Below are 25,218 nucleotides of genomic sequence, written 5' to 3'. Positions count from 1 at the left end.
AATCATACTCACTAGACTGAAATTGTATAAGTAAAGGCTTCAAGGTGCTGAAATTTATGTGAATGCTTTCCTAATAGAAAACATTTGATGCTTTCCCTAGGAATTTGATTTTTATTAGGAAATCAGATTGCATCTTCTTGCTCTTTTACAAGGAAAGCAACAATTAGGTTGGCCAGATGGCAGTTTTTAGTAGTATAATTTACTGCTATCATGACAATGTAGTGCTGATTGAAACTTTTTTTATTGATGGAGATTTCAATATTGTACTAGATGCATCTCCAGCCAACAGCCAAAAATAGTAGTGTAGTAAGCCAAATGGAAATTTTAGATACCAGATATGTTTACCTGCCTTATAGGAGGAGGTTTAGGATTAAGTGATGAGTGTTTGTATGGTATGTGAAGATGTAGCTCTCTATATAAATGTCAAGAAAACTATTCCAGATATATAGTGAAAAGACGTTCACAATGTGTTCCATTTGTCTTATGACAATTCCTTCTTAAAGATCATTGTTAACAAACTAGTAAAATTTGTATTGCTTGACTTCAACTTTAACTTCAAAATGTTAGTTTAGAATGGATTTCTGTATTAAAAAAGATGTTTTTTAGAGGACCGAAGTGTCTTAGTATTTCTGGAAGTGTTAGTATTATGCTTTTATCCTTTGTAATGCTGTTGCATACTTCAAAAGACAGTTTTGGAAGTCATCTTGATGGTCTTGCCCAACTCTTCCAGGCTCTTCTTGAGGTTTGGGTGTTTGTTTAGAAACAGCACAAGTGTCTTTTACCTTGAGTTGCGTAGGGAGTTTTGTGGCCAGTAAGATTTATTTAGCTTTTCCGAAGGCTTATCTGAGCATTCACTTATGTTTTAATAAAATTTCACAATAGCTTGATTGGTTTGATTGCCTCCTTATTCGGTGGTTATGTGCTTAGAGTGGAGCCCCAAGCTTGCTGTCAGTGAGCACTGGGCGAGTGCCAGCACATGTGCAGGAAGTGGTGTGCTTCCACTTGCTGCTTTACGTTGTCCTGTCACGCACATCCCCACGTTCCCCATTCCCTTGTTTTACTCCTTTCCTCTGAAAACTCGTCTGTATCCTTCTTTATTCCCACAACTGGCAGCTGTCCCTTCCTGCTTTGCTTCCTCTGGTAGGAAGCGCGGCCTTGCACTGGGCCGCGTCTCGGAGCAGCCTCTGTCGAGCACCAAGTTAGTGGTTGGGGATCACCACCTCTCCTGGTGTGGTCCCAAACTCCAGGACAGCCACCCTTGCATGTGCAGGTACTGCCAAGCCTCCCATCATCATGTTCCTGTTCTTGTTCCTGTTCACCTACAGATTAAGGTACCTCCTCTAGCTATCTATCATACGCTTTTTCTGCACAGCTCTCACTTGACATCACTCTGTGCTGTGGTCAAACTAAGGTTGAATTGTGATCGGCTTTAAAAATGAATGAACTTGCTGAGCCTGCACAATTAATAGTTAATTGAGTTTTCCCTCTTTTGTTCCTCTCCCCTTCTTTCTTGTAAAATGAAGGTCTTCAGGCTTAAAAAGTGTTGAGAAACTAGCAAATGATCATGTACTCAGAAGACAGCTGGGATTGCTCTTCATACAGCAGCAGCATCAATGTCATAAATGGAGGTGATTGCTCCAGATTTGTTTCCATTTATCCCATAGTCTCTATTAAAAGAAACCAAAACATTCATGCTTTTCCACGGGCATGCATTTTTTTCACCAGAATTCCTAACTTATTAAAATGTAACAATTCCTTAAGAAAAAATTTAATTCACTTTGGACAAATTTATTCTGCCCTCCTTTCTTTAATCCCTGAATGTAGCAAATGAAGTGGAGTTGAATTAAGTCTTTTGACTCACTTTTGTTTTTGTGGTCTTGTGATTGACTATGACTCTTGGACTTTTGCCTACTTTCAGGTGATTTTTTTCCCATCCAGCTATTCACAGGCCCTGGTCTGCTTAGCTTCCAAGTCTAGAGGAGATCAGGTGCTTTCAGCCTGCTATAGCAAAAATGCATAAAATAGAGTACTGTTTTGTAACCGACTTGATATTTCAGAGGAGGAAATGAATATTATTGAGGAAGGCAATATTTACTTTTAATTTTTTTTCTCCCTGAATAGGTGAATTGTTGAGTTACTAAGCTTGTGCATTTGTCTTGAGAGAAGGTGGGGGTTGGATATAGATAAAAATCTGCAAATACATGTACATGCATACATGTGTGTTGTAGTCCTAAGCTTAAGAAATACGTTTCAGTGGTATCTGCAGGCTTTTTCAGGTAAAATACTGCCATCGCTGGAATTAACTGTTTTCTTGGTTTCTTATTTCTCTTTGCCAACCCCTCCTATTTCTTTATTTTTTCACCAGAATAAGTTGGCTGTTGTGACACATTCGTATTTTCACAATCCGAGTTGTTATCGATGGAGGCAGTCCGTGTGATTCTTCGTTTTTTGGACAATTAATTGAGAGTGTATGTGTGGAGGGAAATGAATTAATCTGTTGTCTCCATAATTCTCTGCGCTTAATTAAATTAAATAAATCAATTTTCCTTCTTTTCAAATGCATACGCTAGTTCCTTGAACTAGCATCTGCTAACTTGTTTTAGTCATTGAAGATACTGTCTGAAGCATACATGTGGTTTGGCAGAGCTTAATATGCATAGAAAAACCAGAATTTTTTGTGCTGCTAAAAAGTACCGTGGAGTGTATAGCACTTGTTTAGAATGCTCGCTACCACATGGTAGCACTTCAAAAGAGACAAATTATTGCCTGAAAAATACTAGCCATGTTAGAAGCGGTGCTACAAAAGGGATGTTTTGGCTGGTTTTCAATGTAGCTTGACCAGAATAACTAAAATTGGCCATGCCCATGTCATTGGTTGAATCCAGAGACGTGTTGGTGCAGAAGGCAGTTCCTCTGTCTTTGGAGAGACTTCAGTGTATCTGTCTTTTGACTTCTCGAGGTTCTGCGAGGAAATAATATTCATTCTCAGGTAGTCCAGGCAGTCTTTGAGAAGGCCCTTGGGGGTGAAAGGTGTAGGAAAGGTCTCAAAATCGTTCCTGAAATCACTTGACGTGCCCCCGTGAAGACCCATGGAACTTCTGCTGCTTGAATTTGTAGTTGAAGCACCAATTTGCTGAATATGAGTCAAGACAGACGCCGAAGTGTGAAATCCAGCCCAGAGGCTATGCTAACAGTCGAGGTTTTTAGTTTCTTTGGTAAAACCAGGGGTGTTTAGTGGGCGCTGCAGAGAGCAGGACAAGCAGCGGCGTCAAACCAGTCCACAGCACATGGCACTGGTACGAAGTTCTCTTCTGGTTGCCACTCTTCAAACCAGACTTCCTAAGATGTAACAACTTGAAATACGTTTTGGAAGTTGAGGTCCTGTGCATCTAAAGTGCCATCAAATGTATTGATCAGGATTGCACATCTGGTATTTGCCAGCAGTCAGAAGATGGGCAGCTGGGAATGCATCTCACTGATAGTAATAATATCTCAGTTGATTTTTCCTCTTCGGAATTTAGGCTCGAATAGTAAAATTATTGACCAAAGATGTTTTAAGATATTTAAGGAATATGGCTGAGTTGTCCCCAGTGTTAAATGGGTCACCACATCAGTGCTCAGTTCTTGGCTGTGTCTCTGTTTATATAATAAATTTGTGTATGTTATTTTCTTATTGTTAATGTAGGGGATATACCTCTTCTATGTTAAATCCTAGGTAGTTCCTAATGTTGCCAGTATTTTTTGGAAAAGGAGAAAATGTTGATGCTATTTTAATATTTTCTTTAATCCTGTACAACAGGTTTGTTAAAACTTAGTATAAATCAGGGAAAAAATACCCACCAAACTACTTCAATAGTCTCTTCTGTTTCTGTATTCAGTTAAGGGATTTTGTTAGTACAAATTCACACAAGTAGCAGTCTGATTCAAGCAAAGCACCCATTCTGTACGGTTTTGTGCTCTCTTTTCCAGCTGTAGATAAATTAGAATTATGCTTACTAGGTGCCTTGATTTTTTTTCTTCCCTTCTGCCTACCTGTTAAATTTGTTTGCAAACATACAAAAAATACAATTTTAGAGGAAGAATACTTTTTTTTTTTTTTTGCTATAAATAAAATAATAATAAAAAGAGCTCTGTTGAAAAAATCCACCCTTGCAGATGCTCAGGAGATGGAGGCAGGGTCCTGCGTTATGGTATTCCTGTTCTCAATGTGGGAAGCAATGAGAAGTGAAAACGTGACTGATAGCTTGCCTCATCATAACGAAGCTTCTGAACAGATAATTTCCTTCAAACACAGGTTTCACTGTTTAAATGAAAACAGTCTTCTAGTCTGATTGACCCTTCCCCTGTCCTTTTCCTTGCTCATGTAAGTTCTGGGCGTTCTCAGTCTTGGTGGCGCTTTTTGGTGGCTCCTCTGCAGCATAGCTCAGGAAGGAGGAGGGCACCCACATTTCCAAATCCTGTGAGTTGAACCAGAGGACTCCCTGGTGAAATGCATGACTTTCTCCAGTCCTAGCAGAGTGGGGACTGGATAGGAAAAAAGCTCTTGCCTAATCTGTGCTTAAGTTGTAGGTAGAAAGATGATGTTCTGTAGATTGGGCAAAAAAATTTAAAGAAAAGGCGGTAATGATAACAACAAAAGCAACTTGGGAGCTGTTACCCATTTGTGCAAGTTGACAGCTTGTTGGAGCTATCTAGCAGCTAATACGTGTTACAAAATATATATGTTTGGTTAAAAGAGTTTTTCCATTTCTCTCTGGTGGGGACTGCATCATGTTTTAATTTCTGCAGTTGTTTTCCCAAGGCAGAGATGTTAGCTATTGATGCTTTATTGGTTCTTTGAGATTTTTTTCCGCTATTGCCTTCATTATCATCTAACTGCTAACAGTCTTCGGAGGAGGAATTGCTGACTTGAATCTGGATGCTTTTCAGCAAGTCCTTTTTCTTCTATGTGATATCTCTCAAACTTATGTTCAGTCACACGCTGCTGGTTATACTGCATTTAGTAAAGAAGCTTTCCTGGAAGTTAATTACAGGTTACCTCTCCTTTAAGAGTGTGATTATGCCTTATTCAGGTTTTTAAAGTTTTGCATGTTTTCTTAGGGTGTTCCTGGTCTTCAGCATCTTCTCAAGATCTCTTAAGGGAGAAATTATCTGAATGGGTTGACCGTATGATTTCACAGGAATCTGTATGTAAAATACCTTTTTTCCATCACCATGTGGCTACCTGTACTTAGTGTCCTCAATTATAGGAGAGTCTCCACTGCCAGGAGCAGTATAACTCAGCTATCTAAAAATCCACATTAAATTTAATCCACACTAAATTTAATTCTCAAACTTTTTCTCTCCCCCAACTGCTTTTGAAAATCCATATCTATTTTTTTTTCCTTTTCATGATTTCATCTAGCTGGAAAGCATTTAACCATAATTTCATGTCCTAGCAAGTAATTTCAAAAGCAAGTCTTACTCGCTTTCTACACAGATGAAACTTTAAGAAACATTGTTTTTTTTTTAACCAAAGAAGCCTATTCCATCTGAATTTTCCACTTTTAATAAATGTATCATATGCTTTTTCTGTTCAAAATTGTGGTCCCTGCAGTAATCTTATAGTTCTGGGCAAAGTTTGTGTTTAATAAGTTCTAATTCTAAAAGGTAGACTTAACACCCCCACCCCTGATGTGCACACAAGAGAAAACAACAAAACTTTTAAATTTAAGGAAGGAGCTTCTCTGACAAGCTGAATCTTGGCTTTGCTTTTGTGAGAAAAGTGGGAAATGTCTTGAGATACTACTTAATGCAGCACAGGCTGCTGAGTAAGGAGGATTTTTGGAAGTGGCTAGTATTTCTGTAAGTTGTGTGATGAAAGGAGGATTAAAATTTATTTTATTTCAGTCTGGCAAGGGGGAAGGTTTTCATACTGACTTCAGAATAGCTGTTTTGATCAATTCAAGCCATTTACCTGTCTGTCCAGAGGTGTGTAGTGGCATCCTTACATCTGCCTTGGTTTACTGACACCAAGAGGTGCAGGCCTTTTCCCTGCATGCAGCACGTGGGGTTTCAGACTGTAGCATGGATGGTTTTGCATGTTAGTTTGGGATGCTAGATTATCATTGGTGTCCTGGGTGAAACACAAATTGTAAGTCATGTATGTTGAGATTATGAAACAGAATGCAAGCACCAACATATGCTGATGGAAAAAGTCTGGAAGTGATCATGTAGATGTATGTAGATTTCTTTAAAAATACAATTAACAAGATATGGCGATGTAAAAGAGCTAGCAGGCTGCAGAATTTAGTTTGTGTTTTCTGTGATAGGTTGGAAAATGTTTGGCCATTCTTGAAAAATCTCTTTATATCTTTAAAGAATATAATTGTTTTTTTTCTCCTGGATATGATACGAAGTGGGGTCTGAACACTTAGCACGTTCTGTCCTCTAATTAAGTTGTTGCTCTCTTTTATAATGAATATCATATTTTCATCTGTGCAAGGAGAAGCCATGGGAAAAAAACAACAAAAATAAATGCACAGGGTCGAGTTGGTTTTATATTTGTGAATTTGCAGCTGCAGACAAAACTTCAGGATTCTGTAGTGTTGTATCTGATTTCCTAGGAGTTGGCTGTGAGCATGGGCACACAGAAATCTGCTCCCTTATCAGCGGGCACAGTGTCTAAAAGGTCTGATAAGTGATAAGGTGTGTGGATCTGCTTGTTAGGATCATGTTAAGCATTGCTTCATAGAATGCTCTTCCATCAAGGCAATCTGTTTTCATGAGGCATGTGATAAAAACAAAATTTTATTCATTGGTAAAATAAAATATTACAGCTATTGGTGTAACAATCAACGAAATTTCTCTGTTGTTTAAGATGTGTGTTTTATATACTCTGTGTGTATAAAAAGAAACAGTGTCAAAAAGTTGAGAATAAATGGAATCAAAACTCTCTGACAACTATAGCTGGTGCCCCAAACTACAATACTGAAAATGCAGTTTTCAATTATGGTGAAGACTCAAATGATTTCTCTCCTATTTCTTATATACATTAAATAATTTTCCTTTTCATTCTAAAAATCATCTAATCCCTGACAGCATTATAACTTAACTCATGATTTTTTTTTTTTCTTACAAAATGGTAGATTGCTACTGCTTAATGAAACCCAGTATCTGAATTTCTTTTATGAATTAGCAAGGTAATAGACAGTGTAAATGACACGTAACAGTTTGTTGATCATGTTAACAATTAAGTACAGCTGAAAAAAGAACAAGTCTGCTTACTTAGGCTAGTCTTACTCTCTGAGGAAGCTCTGGACTCTCCTGCAGATAGTCCAGTAGTGAATAAACAAACCTCTATGCAGTTGCAACAATGAAAAAAAAAAATACGTTTCAGTCATTTAATATTAAACTCTCTCTAGAAATAGTACGGGTTGTGTAAGTTTACTTTTCAAATGTACTTTGTATTTAATCTAGTTCAATACCAGATGGAAATGATGCGAAGCCTTCGCCACGTAAACATTGATCATCTTCACGTTGGCTGGTACCAGTCCACATACTACGGCTCTTTTGTCACCCGTGCCCTCCTGGACTCCCAGTTCAGTTACCAGCACGCAATTGAGGAGTCTGTAGTTCTCATTTACGGTTAGTATGAGGTTTCCTTTATTATTCTTTTCCCCTCTTAATATTATTACTACTATTTTTGTATTCTGTCTTTTGCCTGTAAGAGTAGCCTGGCAGGCCTTTTCAAGTAAATACCAACCCTGTGTCTACGGCAGCCTCAGCAGCAGCTAAGTCTAGACAGGGTTTCCTTCTTTCTGTTTATTTTTCTTGCTATCAGAGCCCTGATGTGTACGTTTTGGAATGCTGGAGTAGCTGCTTCATTTTTATTCCTTCATCTCCCCTCCCTCGTCGGAGGGGCTGGTGGAACTCGACCAGATGTCTAACAAACCCCGATTGCTAGCGTGTCTGGCTCTGTACGTGACTGACCAATCATGACACGAATTGCCAAGTTTTTTTATACCTCTGACAGAAGCATACAAAACCTGGACTGTTTCTTAGCACAAAGATTTTTTTCTTTTCTGCCTATTTAATGGTGTTTCCTCAAGCTCTCCAGACCAGATGTTCTGTGCTGTATCAGAACCGTAGGCAATTTAACAGCTTTATAGCCTTCCCCCTCCCCAAACACTCACAGTTTGCCATATCTGGCAGACTTGCATATAGTTTCCAGCTGAGAAGTAAATGTAACGTCCTGAGTATCTGTCAGAAAAAATACTAATGAATACGATCAATCTTATGAGCTGCCCCAAAATTGTTTCAGTATGTTAACAATTGGATTACAGTAAAGAACAAGTTGTTAAAGTATACTTATATTGGCTGGAAACATTGCATCATCAGACCTTGATGAATTTTCCACTTGTTTCAGTCTATTTTGGTTTTCATTTTATCACCGATTGCTAAAAGTTTTACTGTGTTAAGTTTCAGACAACATGAATGTTAACACAGCTTTTATTCTAATGTTGGCATGCTTCAGCCGTTATCATGCAGCAAGTGTTAAGCTTCTTTGTCCTAGGAATGTAACAGTTTGTTTAGAAAATTTCCCCCTAAGTTCCGTATAGTGTGTCAAGGCAAAATTAATTGTTCTATGGACCGGTTACATTGTTGTGCGTGAAGCACCGGGGCAACTTGATCTGAATTGGATTACTGCAACTCTAAAATAATTTTTTTTTTATGTAAAATGCTGCTTAACGAATATTTTGATTTACTGCGTAATAACTAGAGGGAAAAATATTTAAATGAGAGTAGCTCTTACATGAGTTATGTGGATAGTTCACATGAAGGAAAAAGAAAACGTGAATTATACCATTAATGGGGAAATAATGTTATAAGTAGAATGGGTCTATATCCCTCTGTGTTCGTCAAGTTATGTTTATTAATTAGACTCATTGTATATAGTTCAGCTGTATTTTACATTTCAGTACAATACTTTTGCTATAGTTTCCATTGTGTGTTGTCTGAATTTTAAAATAAGAATTAGATTTTTTGCCTCCTGTTTGTCATTCATATACTGAAATAAAAAGCAGTCTGGGGTTTATAACAATCTTCCCCCATTTTTGTTTACAGATCCTATTAAGACTGCCCAAGGGTCTTTGTCACTGAAGGCATATAGGCTGACTCCCAAGCTGATGGAAGTTTGCAAGGAAAAAGACTTCTCTCCAGAAGCGTAAGTAATTGAAAAGAATGTTTTCTCATAGCTTTACCTGGATTATTTGGTAGGCAGGAAGGTACGTGGGGTGATGAAATACCGTATTTTAAAAATCTCATGTAATAGCGTGTGCTGGGGAAACTGGATAGATTATGTGTAGTGATACAGTGTGCCAAGAAGGAACGAAAGTCTGTCTTTGGGCATTTAAAGGCAGAAGTGGGGGAACTTGGACTGATTTTGGAGATGGCCAGCGGGCCAGCTGTAAGGAACATGGTGAAGGTAGCTGTGTATGGGAACAGAGTCAAAAAATATTGGGGAAGGGGGAAGAAGGGGAAATAGCTGGTCTGTCTTTGAGCTCTTTTTTTCCAGAAGGAAAATTGAACAGGTATTCCGGAATAGCTGGTCTTCTATATTTATTCCAAATTAACTCCCCCATGTGGACACAATCTTCTGGAGTAAAAGTAGGATAATTACTCTGTTTCAAAAGAGTAGTTGCTTGTAGTAGAGTAGCACTGATTTGCCTTCTTTTTCCCCAAACAGCTTGGTGTTCAACAGCAAAAGCACAAGCACTTGTTAAACTTTATTCATTGAGGAGAAACTAAATCATTTCATTCTTCTATGTCTAAAGATAAAATTTGCATAATGAACAAACAAATCTGGTAAAAAAAAAAAAAAGGCAAATGTTTTTGTTTCAAAATTCCCTCTGCACACACGGAAGTTAAGGATATATTTGCTTAGAAACTTATATATCATGCCTTTATTTCTGGATTTTATGGAAGGTTGTCAGTATCTACTTCATAGTAAAAGAATCAAAGTATTTTATATATATATTTTAAAAAATACTCTACAAAGTTATGTTTTAATATCCATCATAGAATTTAATTGTTCCAAAACACTATTCTGTCAATCTGATTTTGATCAGTAAAATTCTTAATTATTTAGGTATTGGGGAAAATGTTTTACATGTACATCGTAGCAGTTACAACTTTAAAGCTATTTCAGTGTCATGTGGTAACTAACTGTTCACTTCTATTTAAGAAACCCTGATGGTAGGGAAATCAAAAAAGCATTTTGGAAGGGGCAGAGTTAATCCTGTCAGTGCAGTCTTGCTGGAGGCTTTTTCATGTAAGTAATGTATTAGTGAGCAAAGCAGCTGCTTGACTTCTGAGAATTTTTGCTAGAGCAGCTTTTCCTAGTCTTTGTAAACGTGAGGTTTTGCCATGCAAATCATCTCTTACCAAAAGACTCGACTCTTGCTTGATTATGGAACTCTGAAAATCGTGAGTTTTAACAAAATTGCCTATTTAATGTAGCTGGAGCAACAGTTTAACAAAACAAACAAGGCAGTTACTGGTTATTTTAATAAATATTTTTAACTTGTTTCACAGCTTGAAAAAAGCAAATATTGCTTATGAAAACATGTTTGAAGAAGTGCCCATTGTAATTAAGAATTCATACCTGATCAATGTGATGTTGTGGGAACTGGAAAAGAAATCCGCAGTAGCCGATAGACATGAATTGCTCAGTCTGGCTAGCAGGTAAGTACTTGTTACAATAATGGATGTATTTTTATTCGCTTTCCCAAACCACAGTTTAACACCTTGGGTGAAATCCCAGTCTCGTTATAGTCCGTGGAAGCTTTGCCTTGACTTTAATGGGGTTAAGACTTTACCCTTCGTATGTTTTTGCTGAAGGAAAAGCTGCATGGTAAAACAATAGCATTAAATTCAAGGACTAAAATCAGTCTGCAATCTGTATTTACCTGTACTACTTGAACAGTGTATTTCTTCCAGTAGTGTATATTTCTTCACTTCAAGAAAATACCAGCATTCAGAAAATTAAGGCAAATTAATCTGTTAAATATTCTTTAATTTATTAAGTATTTCTTAGGTAATCCTGTATATGATTTTAATAAAAAATAAATCACATTTGTCCTACTTTAGTTTGCAGGATGCACTTTAAAAAAAAAAAAAAAAAAAACATCTGTCTGAAAAACTGGCAAACATGCTCAGTTTGATTTTTATGACGACCAGCATTCATGGTGCCAGAAATTAAGAGTTTTTAGAGTGGTCTTCTCATAACTGTATCTAAGAATAATTCTGTTCTTGTAACACTTTGTTCCAAAAGTCTATTTGTGATAACAAGGTAGGCGTGGCCTCCAGCAGTATGATCAGAAATTTGGTGGTGCTTAAATCGTACACGATGCAGTATAGTTAATTTGGTTATTATTGGGCTGATAAAAATAACCCGATGCACAAAATGATGCAGTATCTTGTTGCATAGAAACTGGATTTATTCACCAGTATGTTTTCGGAGTGTAATACTTTTTACCTCAAGGTATTATCTGCGAAGGTTCTGATCTCCTCTCCTTACTCTGCCAACCAGATTAGCTGAACACGAGCAACCTCACCACGTAAGGCTGTTGTTAATGGTTCGGTATCGCTAGCAGCCCATGTACTGCAGTCTTCTGCTCTGTTTCCTTTTCCAGAGCTTACATGCGCATCTTGAGGTGTCTGATACTGAGAGAACTTGGGCAAGAGAACAGATCTAACCCTGCCTGGGAATTTACTACTGTCACAAAGGGTATTTAATTAATAATTTTGTTCAGTACAGTTGCTGCATCTTTGCACCTTGGAATTAATTGATTGATAAAGTATTTTTGCTGAGGTATCCAAACTGCCCAACTTCCAGACTTTATCAGGCTCTTTGCTTTGTCAAAGATCACAAAACTTTTGCCATCTGAGGAGAGGGTGAGTGCTAGATGTGGGAGATGAGTGGGCTCTATCTACCACTTTACAGGCAAAAGGAGGACCACGCTGAGTATGCACCAGGTGTCCAGGTGACAAGATAGTTTTGGACTTGATTGCTTCTGGGGGTTTGTTCCTGTTGGGAACAGGAAAGGAAAAGGAAAAGGGTTGGGATTCCCAGTGACCTGGGTCCTAACACAGGCTGCTACTAGTCACATAACACAATCCTGGAAATGGAAACGAGTTTGAACAGATCACAAACCACAGGTAGTTTTTCAGCAGCTTGTCACCTTTTGTAGAACTGTGCTGTACTGCTACCCAGACTCAAGTCAGAAGGTAGTAACCATACAGATTACTTTTCTTTCTGGAATGACAGTGTTGGAATTGTAGCAGGTACAAGGCAGGCTTTTGTGTTGGTCTACACATCAGAGATGAGACAGAAAAACGTGAGCCGAAGAGAAAGAGGGAACTCTCCATCATTTGTGCTTAGGAATCTTTCTCAACAAGGAAAAAAGGGGAGCCTTTTCTTACTGAATCGAAGTTTCTTTTCAATAGGTGTTTTCTTAGGACCAGTTCTTGCTGTTCTTGACAAGGACACCCGTGGAAATGGATTATTGATAAATCTGGTTGAAAGTGCCTTTTGTGCTTCTCTGAACTTACACAGTTACTATCCCATATCCTGACAGTAATTTCTTCAGCTTGCCGAAGTCTAGAACTTCCTAATAACGGGGAGTTCAACCAATTCATCAGTTTTCAGAATTACATCTCTTGAACGGACTCTCCTGGCAGCATTCCTTTCTTGCTCACCTGGTCTGTTGAAGGAGCTTAAGGTGCTTAGTTTGATTTGAAGCAGGCTAAAGCTTTGGAAATTACACCAGTGGGTTTGTTTGGAGGCTATTGTATGTGCATTTTTTTTTTTAATTCCTTGTAGCTGCTTTTAGTTACCACGCAGGTTACCTTCAGTGATATCTTACGTTGGTATGACTCAACTGGCAAATGAGAAACATTTAAATGCTCATTTACTCTTGTTAGGGTGACTTATACTGCTTGCCTAAATATTTAACTCGTTTTTACTTGATAGAGAAATCTTGGTAATTGAATTCAAAGAATATATTGCCTGAAGTAGGGGAGTTCAAACCGCTGCACTTCTGGAGTTCTTATTTTCATTTTGTATTTCCTTGTTTTTGTCTTTGGATAGTTGTGGCTGAAACATCTCAGATACCAACTTTTTTTTTTTAATGTCGGTATGGGTCTTCTCCACTGAACTTCACTGCCACTGTAGACTTAGTTGGCAATAACTTTAAGGCTACTTTATTTTAGGGTTTGGGGTGGGATTTTTGGTCCTTTGGGAGCATCCCTTAACCTTTTATAATCTTCTGAAGCAATGGTTTTGGCAATGAAATTATTTACCCATGGTTATTCTCCTCTGGAGTGTTTGTTTCATCACGATTCTCACATGTTCAGCCACCCACCTTGTCTGAGTTTGAAGCTGTACCTATTTGAGGTACTTTGACTGCACCTTAATATCTTTTTCCTTTTGAAGTACATTTGTGATAATTGTATAGTAGTAGTTCAGTAGTTTACTTTTTGAGCATAAATCTGTGTTTCTCTTCTGAAATGTGAATTGACTGGAATATTCTAGGGAGAGAAGTTAGAGGCAGAATAGCATACAGCCAGCAAGTAATAGCAAGTAAAGGCCTTTTGCTCAAACTGTTATCCTCCTGCTACCCTTAAGGACCAAAATGTCTTGAAGACCTTGGAGTACTGCCAGTCTTTTGATAGAGACTCAAGAATTAAAATCCTGTCAGATAATGTTCCAGATCTTCAGAGAAATAATTACAACCAACTTTCCCATTCTCATCCATCTCTTCCCTATTCTATTGATGATCTAGTTTAAATTAAAAAAAGCTTTTTTGTGGTCTAGCTTCATAATAGGGTTGTTCTATAATATCTCAATTTGTCTCAAGCAATTTTTCTAATAGTGTGCGTCAGTAGAAGCAAACATGTGCTGAACATTTACTGCAGTAACATCTCCTTGGCAGATAGATTTCTCAAACATCAGATGTAGTATTTTTGCAAAAGTGACATAAGGAGGGTTACTTTGGCTTTCAGAAGCGATATTAACCTTTATACATTGTACTGCTTATTCAGAAATTGCAGTGTGCTTAACGGATTATTAAGATAATTATGAAAATCTCTAATTTGCAGATGGGGGAAGCTGCCACAGAGAGGGTAAATGTGTTGCCCAAAGGCACACATCAAAGTCAGAGTAGAAAAGGGAATGGAGCTTGAGACTCCTGACTTACATATCTCATTCAAACAAAATCCTCTTAAAAAGAGCGCAGGTTGCATTCAGGCTGAAACACTGAGATGTAAACAAGTTCTTCTGCTAAGCAGTGGGGTGGGAATGTTCCTTAGAAATATTTAATCAAAAAGATGTGCTTTGCCCAGCAGTACCTCTCTAATCCACAAAAAGCAGCTCTTCCCAGGAGGAGAAACGCTGTGCAGGGTGGCACCTTTCCCGAAAAGCAGCGACTGAGAGGAGCCTCAGCATGACTGATGGAAAGTGGAAAATGAGAGTAGCAGATACAGCGTGTTCTTGGTGCTCCCTGTTCTCATCATCTTTAGCCAGGGTGCCAGCAGAACAAACGGACCCGCTCACCTACTTTATTTTAGGGTGACTATGGGTGGTTTTGCAGGGTCATCTTTTTTTGGATATCTCCAGATTCAGTGTTTCCATAGTCCAAAATTAGGTCCATGGATCAGCATGGTTATTGATTCCTGGGGCTGTGTGCCTCTGCTCCCTCCTGGGCCAGTGCAGGTAGGTGGGCTTCTCCAGAAAGGCAAACTATGAGACCCACAGGCCCTGTATGTAGAGAAAGCTGAAATGATGAGCAGGACATGGGAAGCTGAAAACAATGGGAATTGCTGCCTATTTTTTAAGCTTTGGTGTTTGACTTGAGGGCTGCGTTTTGGATGTTTCAGGCCTTCAGCAAGTACATCTGAAGTCCTTTCTCGATTAAAGATGCTGAGGGAAATGTGGGCTTCATGTGTAGCTCCACGCTATGAATCCTACAGAAGCGGAGCCAGTTGAGGTTCCAGCCCCCAGCTGTTTGCATCATTCCTCCCCACTACCCCCATTTCATCTCTACAACCCTCCCACCCTCAAAGATTTTTATTCCCTCATCTGTTTTGGAGTATGGCTGCACAAATAGCTTTGTGGAATAGTCTGGTGGAAAAAGTCAGGCTCCCACTCTTCTTCCCTTCCAGCCTTTCCCTCAGTCTCTCTCAGTCTCTCTCTCTCTCTTTTTTTTTTTTTTTTTTTTTTTTTTTTTTTTTTTTTTTTTGAAACCCCAACAGAGGGTGTTTTTGCATTTACAGTAGACTATTTCACTGAAACAGTTTAAAGTGTGCCCACGCAAACAGCTGAATCCATACAGCTGAGAGTGCTGTAATCCTTGGGCAAAGGGAGAGGGAGAGGCAGGAAGATGCTGATGCTGGAACCTCTTAAACTGGCTGTGCTGGCAAGAGCAAACCGCACCTTTGCTCTCTTTAAAATGCATCCATAAAGGGAGGCTCTGGTGGTACGAGCATTCCTGCACGCAGAGGGGAGCTTACAGTCAGGTCTTTTAGCCAGATCTGTATCCTAACAGGATGCACTCATGCAGTGAGTGATACACGAGTGCAGTTAATACGTAGGTGATGTTTTCTTCCTCATGGAAGCTGGACCATGACACTGCCAAATGCAGTGCTCATCAGCCAGAATAACAAGAACTGTGACTTACGTAGGGATTAGGGTAGTACAGTCACAGGTTTTTGCTTCTCACCCTCAGAATTATTTGATCTTTGATAATCCTTCAATAAGAAATTGGAAGTAATCTGTGTGTCAAGGCCCTTTTTGTTGAAGGGTAATACCCTATTGAGTATTAGGCTGTTACAGAAGTGCACAGCACCAACCATTACTTTGCAGGCCGTGTTTTCTAGCCTGTTTTCCCTACAAGAACAAGACTTCCCTTTGACAATTTGTATGTGTGTGCCCCTTTTCCTCATTTTTGATGATGCCATCCAAACCACACAGATAAGTATCAAATGGTAATTTCTGGAAGTTTGATAGGTGACCAAGTTTGATAGGTGATCCCACCTGAAACACATCTAGCAAGGACATTGGTTTCTCAGCACCAGCTGGTTTTGCTTTGCAGGTGTGTTATTGGTCACTTCTTGCTAATCTAAATTTAATCTTGATGGCATTGACTCACGAAATCAGCTAACTGAATTGCATCTATTGAAAATGCAGTTTCTGTGTGACCAGGAACAACTTGTCACATGCACGTGCAGAACTGTTGTCTACCTTTCACTATCACAGAGCCTTGTAGGAAAGTTAAGTCTTTATGGTTACGTGAGCAACAGTTATGTGCACTTTTTTTTTTATTGCATTAAACTGTAGGAGACGTTTAGGTACTGAGCAGTGTTTTTTTTTTTTTTTTTTTTTTAAGATTTTTCTATAGGAGTGCAGAAGGTAAGGAGATGCCTAAAAGAGCTTTTGGGCTCTGTGTGTATGGTGAGTTTTATGGGCTGGAGCAACACAACTTAACCTTCTAAATCTCACCAGAATAAACTTCTGCTAAATAAAACTTACCTAAAGATTGCACCTAGAGATTTTTACAAATTACTTTCTATTTGCTTTTATATATTCTTTAAGAGATGGAATGAAAAAGGGTATCGTATCAAGCATATGAGAACTGAGGAAAAAGCTTGTCCTGTATTTGGAGCATACTTATCACTTCATGTCTCAGTTCACATCTGTTTAAGTTATCTGTTTTTAGCTTTTTGTTTCCCTGGCAATGAGAGCAAACACTATATTACTGCAATGTCTAACAATAACTCCCTGTTTCAGTATTCTGCTGTGCTAAGCTGGTCCCAGAGAGATTCACATAAAATCATTCTTTGTAACCAGCTATATTTCATACGGACACTATCTGTAAAATAATTACGTATTCCTGATGTCCACATACCCTACAAGGCCATTTGTGTGTACCTACATAGGCATTTCTGATAATATCCAGTTCTTACGCTAACTCGCTATAATATAAACTCTATAAAAACCTGAAAATATGCACACCCATGGCCATGGCAATATTCCACGGTTCTAAATATCATAATACTTGAAATGTTGAACTGAAAGGAAAAAGTACTCTAAGTTTAAAAATAATTATTATAGTGGCGCCTTTCTGCTGCGTGTAGCTGAAGTCCTTGTCGCCATCTGCCCTTGTAGTCAACTGGAGGTTTAAAACTCTGGCTTGTAAATAAATTGTACTTGGAAACTACTGATAAAGCCTTTTGTTGGGTGAGCAGGCTGCTCGGTAAGTGAAATAGCTGTTCCAGTACTTGTAGATGAAGTGTCCTCAGCTATATTCTCAGCAGGTATCCTCTCATGCTTCAGTACATTACGAGTGTCTACAGCTGTCAGTTTTGTGGACTTGGTGAGTAATTTGCACTTGAAAAGGGATGTGCGTAGTATCACATGTGTGGTTCCCTTTTACATAATGTCCCTATTTCCTACTGGCTCTTCCAGTTAATTTCCCCAGTCCATAGGCTGGTGGGAATGCATTGTAAAAGGCTGTAGGAATTTCAGATAATGAGGAAAAGCAACAACTGAATGATAGGATTCTGACAAAAGTGCACCAAACAGCTTTTATTTGAAAGAAACTCCATGAATACTAGCGGATTGCAGTTGAGGAGGAGAAGAATGGAGTTTAGCTGTTTGAGCCCTTGGTCTTCAGCCAAGGAGGACTGGGTAAGGCTTAGACTGGAGCTAACGAGCTAGGTTCTGGTCAGAGGGATCAATACAGTGCAGTGAGTATCCTTCTTTTTACCGCACTACCCTGTAAACACAATTTAGGGTGAATACTGTCTCCATGGGCACCAACCTTAGAAGTTCCAAAACTTAGACTTGGAAGCTATACCTTTAAGTTCCTGCAAAATACCGAATTGATTGCTAAAAATGGTTACAATAAAAGTTGTTTAACAGACTGCATTTGTCTGGCCAAGGCTGTAGATCGCATAACTGGAACTGGACGCGCCCAGCCTAGCTGCTTCCATGTTGCCTATGGTATGGAATGTGGAGTTGGCTGGGCTGGATGCAACGCTCCCTCTCAACAGCGAAAATCAAGTGGTGTCTGCTGAACTTACAGGCGTAGTTTGATAGTTTAGTGAATGAGATAGAGCTCAGAAGAATATTTAACTATCCCTGCTGCGGGTCAGAAATATTGGGAAAAGAAAAACAAAACCTAACAATAACTTGAAATAAAAGATCTCCTGGAACGTCGTTCATTGTTGCATGTCACCACAAAAGTGTCAGATGTTTTCTTTTAAACATTTAACCTGGATCTGTAATATCAGTGAATTCAAGCAAGGCTTTTCATAACTATGAGGTTCCTTGCAAAGACCAAAACATTTAAATGTTATAATTGCAATGTGGCAAAGACACTAGAGGAGGAGACACCAGGTAAGATATCATATATGCGCATGTGTATATATATGAATAAATATAACAAGGAACAAAAATAAATAAATAAAAATTGCAAACTTTGCCATTAGTGCAGAAAAGCTTGTCAAGTGACTTGAATGTTCAATTTCAATACTTTGTGTTTTTTAATAAATTCAGTTTTTCAGGAATGATTTTTGTATTTTAGTAATCACCTTGGGAAGAGTTTGCAGCTGCTGATGGACAGAGTGGATGAGATGAGCCAGGACATTGTTAAATACAATACCTACCTGAGGAATGTAAGCAAGCAGCAGCAGCAAAAGCACCAGGTTGGTAATACGGAAAACCTGAATGAAAGGACTTTTTCCATGAAAGATCGTTTCGATGGGTATTATCCAAGACAGATGGGTTTGGGTCTGGATCTACGCAAGATAAAATTCTTAAAGAAACATGTCCATTAAATGCAGTTATAAAATGTTAGAGCCAGTGGGGAATCATGAAATGGATTCAGTTCTGTTGACACGTGGTGTGGATTGGCTTGTCTTTGCTATTTTACTTGTTTGTTAGTGATGTATGATAAACAAAATCGTTGATAAATGTGCTGTGGACATGAGGATTAGTGGATTAGTAAGTGTACTTCCTGTTCTTTCATCTCAAGTGAAGTGTTCTAAAGCAAACTCTGTGTTTTAATACCATCACGTACAGTCATGCATTTGGGAGTAAAGAAACAGCCCAGACGGAAAAGACAGCGGACTGTCCTCTTATCAGCAATGACATTTCAGTTGTGTTTGTATCAGTAGACGGTGATACTGATCAGGTGATGTTGGCTTTTAATTCCTAATGCCAAAAGAGCTGTTTAAAACCCAAAAGAATCTGATTAGGGAATACTGAGTGTGGAGATCTGTTCTAGGTGGCCCTGCTTGAACAGCAGGGTTGGACCAGATAACCTCCTGAGGTCTCTTCCAGCTTTCAACCATACTGTGATTTTGAGACTTTAATTGCTGTTGCTGCATTTGATAAAGCAATACTGTGTCTAATTATAGAAGAAGGCTGGTAAATTGGCAAAAAGCTCTATGGGAATGATTTAAAAGCCTTGAAAGCAGATCTTAATGAATGCAATTTGCTTCATGTGATAAGTGAAGTTACGAAGTGACCTGCTTACTCAAGAAGTACCTATGTGAAAAATAAATTTGAACTCTTTAGTCTAACAGACAGAGATATGACAAGATTCAATATTGGCCAACTGAAACTGGGACAGGCCAGTTTGCAGATAAAATATTGCAGGTATTGCTGTAGAAAGTATTAGAGTACCTATGGTTCATGTGAAATGCTTCATCACTGACTACTTTAAAATCAAAATTGGCTTTTTTCACTTAGATATAACTTGAATAGGGAGTATTTTAAGGAGGCAGTGCTTGATCAGTGGTCTGTCCTGGCATCGTGATTCCTGAGGACATAGAAGCTTCCTGTATGTTATCTTCAGAAGATTTATTTTCCTTTGCTGCCTAATTTGAGTAGAAAGATGGCATACACTTCAAAGGCTTTGTGAATAACAAGAGGTTCTATTTATTTGGAAAAGCAGACCCAAGTAGGTTCCATGGTGTCCCAGTTCATTGCTTTACTAACTATAACTGCTTTAGTAGTGGCTCATTGCAGCATAGTTAGTGGTCTTAATTTCATTTTTAAAACGGAGCAATTGTGATTAAGAACAAGCCATTTCAATAGAGAATAATAGGCAGACTGCTGAGAAGTGAATGGGGTAATGCAAAGAAAGAAGAGGCTGCATGAAATTCACATACAAATATGGGCATTTAAGATTTTATTTTTAACAATGTCCAAAAACATGTATTTGTCACTACTACTGGAAAAAAAATTACTTCATTTCAGTATGCCACCAAGTATGAACTGTTCTCAAAACTCTTGTGCACAGATACATTTAAGTGAGAGAAAACACCCTGTACAATTTGGTTTGTTTATTTTAAGGATTTTTTTTTTTCTGTGTTGAGTATGAGGACTCTGGTAGACAAAGCTTACAACTTTAATTCCTGGCTCTGACATTCAGTACAAAATCTCACATACGTGTTTTTGAATGTATGTTCTTCTGCAAGAATAAATGTTTATCTAATAGCTTAAAAAATGATCAGCTGCCATAAAATCTGTTTGAATAATCTACATGGAAAAGGGAAGTGCTGAAAACAAATCTCAGTATTTTTTAATAGCAGGTTAATTTCTAAAAACTGCTCCTTTAGTATATCCTGTGGTAACCTACAAAGAAATGACATGGAAATGGCAGAACATCTAAATAACTCAAATGGAAAAATGAGCCATTTTACTTTGTTATAGCCATGAATTTGTTCTTAGTTTAGAGTTGATATTTTTTGGCTTTAAATACCTTGTTTAATCAAGTTCTCTTCCCCTTTCACATCAATATTGTTTTGACCTTTAACTTGCATAAAACTGGGAATTTCTATCTTTATATAACTATTTGAGGTAATGGCTTCTTATATCTTCATATTCTAACCTAGTTTTTTTTTTTTTTTTTTTTTTTTTTTTTTGCTTGGGGAGGTTTTATCTACTATGCTGAAATCTTTCTGTTAGATACAGTATTTACATCTACAAAAAGCATTTAAAAAAAAAGCAATCCATACCACTTCAGCACTGCATAATTTTCTAGCACCTCTCTTCTTAAAGGTGCTGACTTGAGGGTGGTATTTAAAGGGAGGCATTTAAAAAATACAACACAAATCAAAAACATGTTACAAGTGAGTTGAAATAAACTGAATTGCATGTGGGGTTACCTTTTAGAGCTTGGGCTACTTTTTCACTTTGTCATTTTGTATCTGAAATAAGGGGGTATTTGCAGTTCACTTGACTCTTTACCCTGTATGGATAAATGCAGTTTTGAAAACACACGTGCTAGTTGGGCAAAAAGCATCTGAAAATAAATACTTATCAGTGCTTTGGAAGTCCTGTTGCATTCTGTTTCTGTTGCTTTATTTTCAGTACCAGCAGAGACGTCAGCAAGAAAACATGCAGCGTCAAAGTCGAGGGGAAGCCCCTCTTCCTGAAGAGGACATCAATAAACTTTTTAAACCACCACAGCCCCCTGCAAGAATGGAATCGCTCCTTATTGCAGGTAATGTCCCAGCAGGCTCTTTGAATCATCTTTTTGTATATGAATGTTATCTTGGGGGAAAATGCAGTTGTTACCCTAGAAGTCATCTTAATTGTTCATTACCTTTGACATTATGGTGTGGCAATTTGGCATTGATTGCATTCCAAATGCTATTTCATTTGGTCAAAGGCAGTGGTTTCAATAAACTGATCCATAGTCCTGGTGCCCGAAATATTCACAAAAAGAAAGGTATCTAAGAATAATAACTTTATTGCTAGTAGGAAGTCCTTGCCTCTGTTAGAAAGTGAGCTTCCACACAGAACAATTTTAAACCATCTAGGGAAGTAACTGAGGCATGTTACAGGTACCGATAAGAACATAAGTGTTTTTATAAAAGTGGACCACTGTGTTTAAGCAGAATGGCTGTGTAAAGCTCTAAACTTGATGTATGGAGCCTTGCTCCTTTTATTTCTTACTCAGACATTGTAGCTAGGTCCTGCTTGGCCATATGTGCTTCACAGGTTGCTGGGAAAGGGCAGGAGCAACAGCAGGAGCCTTTTCCTGGCTCTGTTCTGAGAAGGTGAAGTGGGATTTGAAAGCAGAGCTAGAGAAATGCCCTACAGAGCGTGGCTCTCTGCCCAAATGGGTGTAGTGAATGCTGCAGTCAAGCTGCTCTCTGCATTCAGCCCAGCTCCTCCCTCAACTCCAGAAGCTATGGGGCTGTACAGATGGGAGGCAGGAATAAGCTGTTTGGGCTGGAACTATTGAGTCAGAGCAGTTCTCTGCCTCGTTTTCTGCAGCCCTAAGTTACCGCGGACATCCCTAGGTGTTGAACTGGCTGTTGCAAAAGCTGAGAATTTGTATTTTTAATTTCCCATAGAATTGAGCTCATTTCTTTAATCTTTATGGACAGAGTTCTAGGGAAACAATCCCCCATCTCTACAGACCTCAAGGTGAAGGAAGATGTAAACGGGAACAAAGCAGCAGTATTTTTGGTTGTCTTACCCCCATATTCCTTCAGTTTTCTGGTGTGTTGCATTGTGTAGCCACGGTTTGTTCCAAAACTTGTTGTTTGCCCCTTACCATCTACAAAAGCAAAAGTAGCTGGGATTTCACAATGGCAAAAGAGAGCAGAAAACTTAGATGTCCTGCTAAGTAATTTAAGTTTGGAAAATGTCATGAGAATTCAATTTTCTTTCTTTAAACTACAGGAGGCATTTTAGATCAGATAGTTATCACCATTGGTTTGCACTGAGAGAAAATTAAATAGAAGTCCTGGTAGTTCAGAGTATTGAAAGAGTAAGTAATTTGACATTAAAAAAATAATAATTAGATTAGTATTGATATTTTTTCACACTGCTAATAAGTGCTGCTTTTAAAAGAAGTAATGTTCTTGATTTATGATTCTATCCAGAGTCTTTCAGAAAACTATTGTCTTGATAGTTTTTAACAGTGAATGAATCCTAGCAGCAGTAACGTATTTACACACTTGGCTTTGGCATAGCTTAGAATATACAAAACAGGTTTGTGTGCACACGTGTCTTACACGTGTGTTATGGTAGTGTTGATATGCTTCAGATGAATCATCTCCTAGAAGAGAAGGAATTAAAAACTATTATACTTCAAGGAAAAAAAAAGTTTTCAGCCAAAGCTTCATTTATTCTTTTACTGTAGTCAGGGGAAGAATTGAAGGATTCACTTCAATTCAGATGAAGTAAAGTTTGTGGATAAAGAATGAAACTTAGCTCTTTTGTCTCTGAGGCATTAAAAAAACTTTTTAAAAAGAGCATTAGATTGAGAGTTTATTGGCCTTCTAAATAGTCTTAATTTTGATTAAACTGGCTTCATGTTTTGCTATTCCTAGCTAACAGGGGAAATAACTTGTAGCAGTTCTTGTATAAAAATGTTTTGATGGGTGCATTTGATTTGTACAGCACTGACAAGTCTCCATACCCTGATGATTTTTGAAATAGCTAATAAAGGGAAATATTAGGTGGAAAAAAAAAAGGCTAGCAAAATGCCAAACAGGAGTACTACAGCTTTCAATCTGCTAGTGGAAAATATTTGTTATAGTATTTTAATAGGGCAGCAGATGCATAGGAACAAAACTGAAAATCAGCTTTATAGTACTTATAGAGCAACTAAGTTGAACAGTTGGTTAATGTGATTAAGCTTCTAATACAGCCACAAAAAATGTTTGTACATTTTACTGTCATATGTCTTTTCAGAAATTGTAAATAACAAAATTGTAGGAAAATTGGGGGGGAGAAGGGTACAAATTTACCTAGTTTGCTGATTTAGTTTATTACTTTTCCCAAACTTATTTGGGAATTTTGAAAATGAATTCTTAAGTGTAGAGTAGTTGATCTGTTTTTGGTTGTTTAGCTTTGTAAATCCTATATGGTTTACTGATTTTTTTTTTTTTTTTTTTAGGGGGGGGGGGCATTTTAAAAATCATGTTCTAGGATGTCTTTCCTGAATTTCACAACTGAAAAAGTTTTTTCTTCTTTCATCTTGACAGGTCAAATTAATACCTACTGTCAGAATATTAAGGAGTTCAATGCACAGAACTTGGGCAAGCTTTTCATGGCTCAGGCTCTCCAAGATTACAACAACTGAAGAAACTTTGCTATGAGCCTCAACAGAAAAAGTTATTTACAGTTTTATACTGTTAATAATCCTTTTGAAAATTTGGTATATTGGGAAAAAAAGTCTTGTAAAACAGTCATGTTGGTTTGTGCAGAACTCTCCTGTAAGAAAAATAAAAGGCAAATTTTAATGATATTTTAGTATTTCCTTATTTGTTGGCCATATTGGGCTGGAATGTTCTGTGGTCACTCAGGTTTGCTAAGTGCTTGGCGGTTATTTGTGTTTAGTCATAGCAAATAATACAGGTTTAACTTGGAATCTTACATAAAAATAAGTTATTACAAATGTTCAGTATAGCTGACTTCACAGAAGAAATTTACATTTTCCCAGTTTTGAGTGAGAATTTACAGCCGTAATAAGCCAGTCACTTGGAACAGTTGCTTGTTTTTATTTTAATCTGTTTGGACAGTCTGGCACATTGGATCTTCCATGTTGCAAGTATTTCATAGGCTTCACGGTTGCAGCATATGAAATTAGTATTCCCTGGAGATTGATCCCCACCATATCACACTAGGCTGTGTTCCCACTTCCACTGTCACCACCAACTGGACTGTAGTCCAGTGATATGCTAGTGATGTCTTCGTGATCAAATTTGTAGAACTAGCTAACCTGGAGTAGCTAGTGTAGGTATTGTGTCCATTTACACCACTCTGCATTAACTTGATCCTTTGCACGTGTATTTATTCCTGAACTCAAGCTACTTTACTTTTTAAGAACATTGATTAAAGGGTTTAATATGTGGCAAATTGCTCATGTTACTGTCGTTTTTTAAAAAAAAAAAAGTTCTTACATGTCACAGTGTGATGAGTTCTGAGAGCCTAAAATGGCTGAAGGATTTTTTTTTTTTTTTTTTTTTTTTGTTAATGAATAACGTCCTCTAAATACAAACCCAGTATGGAAAATTTCAGCCTCCAAGGTGAATGTTTTGGAAAGTCAGAAATGTGTGAAAACTGGGGGTTAGAGTAGGACCTTGTTTTTGTCAGTCTTAACTATAGTGATTGTGGTATTTATGTAAATATGTATGCAAATTTTTTTC

The 25,218-nt window shown here is 38.0% G+C and overlaps 1 protein-coding gene across 1 annotated transcript in view; it reads left to right on the top strand.

The window, feature by feature from the left end:
- EIF3H (eukaryotic translation initiation factor 3 subunit H) overlaps positions 1-24,317 on the top strand; it is an 83,244-nt gene extending 58,927 nt beyond the window's left edge. Inside the window, exons 3-8 of the mRNA XM_084507785.1 lie at positions 7,459-7,626; positions 9,106-9,205; positions 10,576-10,725; positions 18,627-18,747; positions 21,422-21,554; positions 24,055-24,317. Of these exons, the coding sequence (XP_084363911.1) occupies positions 7,459-7,626; positions 9,106-9,205; positions 10,576-10,725; positions 18,627-18,747; positions 21,422-21,554; positions 24,055-24,152 (770 nt within the window). The 3' untranslated portion in view covers positions 24,153-24,317. The remainder of the gene's footprint in view (positions 1-7,458; positions 7,627-9,105; positions 9,206-10,575; positions 10,726-18,626; positions 18,748-21,421; positions 21,555-24,054) is intronic.
- Positions 24,318-25,218: the final 901 nt, after the last annotated feature.

This window comes from Aythya ferina (assembly GCF_964211825.1).
Source record: "Aythya ferina genome assembly, chromosome: 2".
NCBI lineage: Eukaryota > Metazoa > Chordata > Aves > Anseriformes > Anatidae > Aythya > Aythya ferina.
This window is presented reverse-complemented; position numbering and strand designations above follow the sequence as displayed.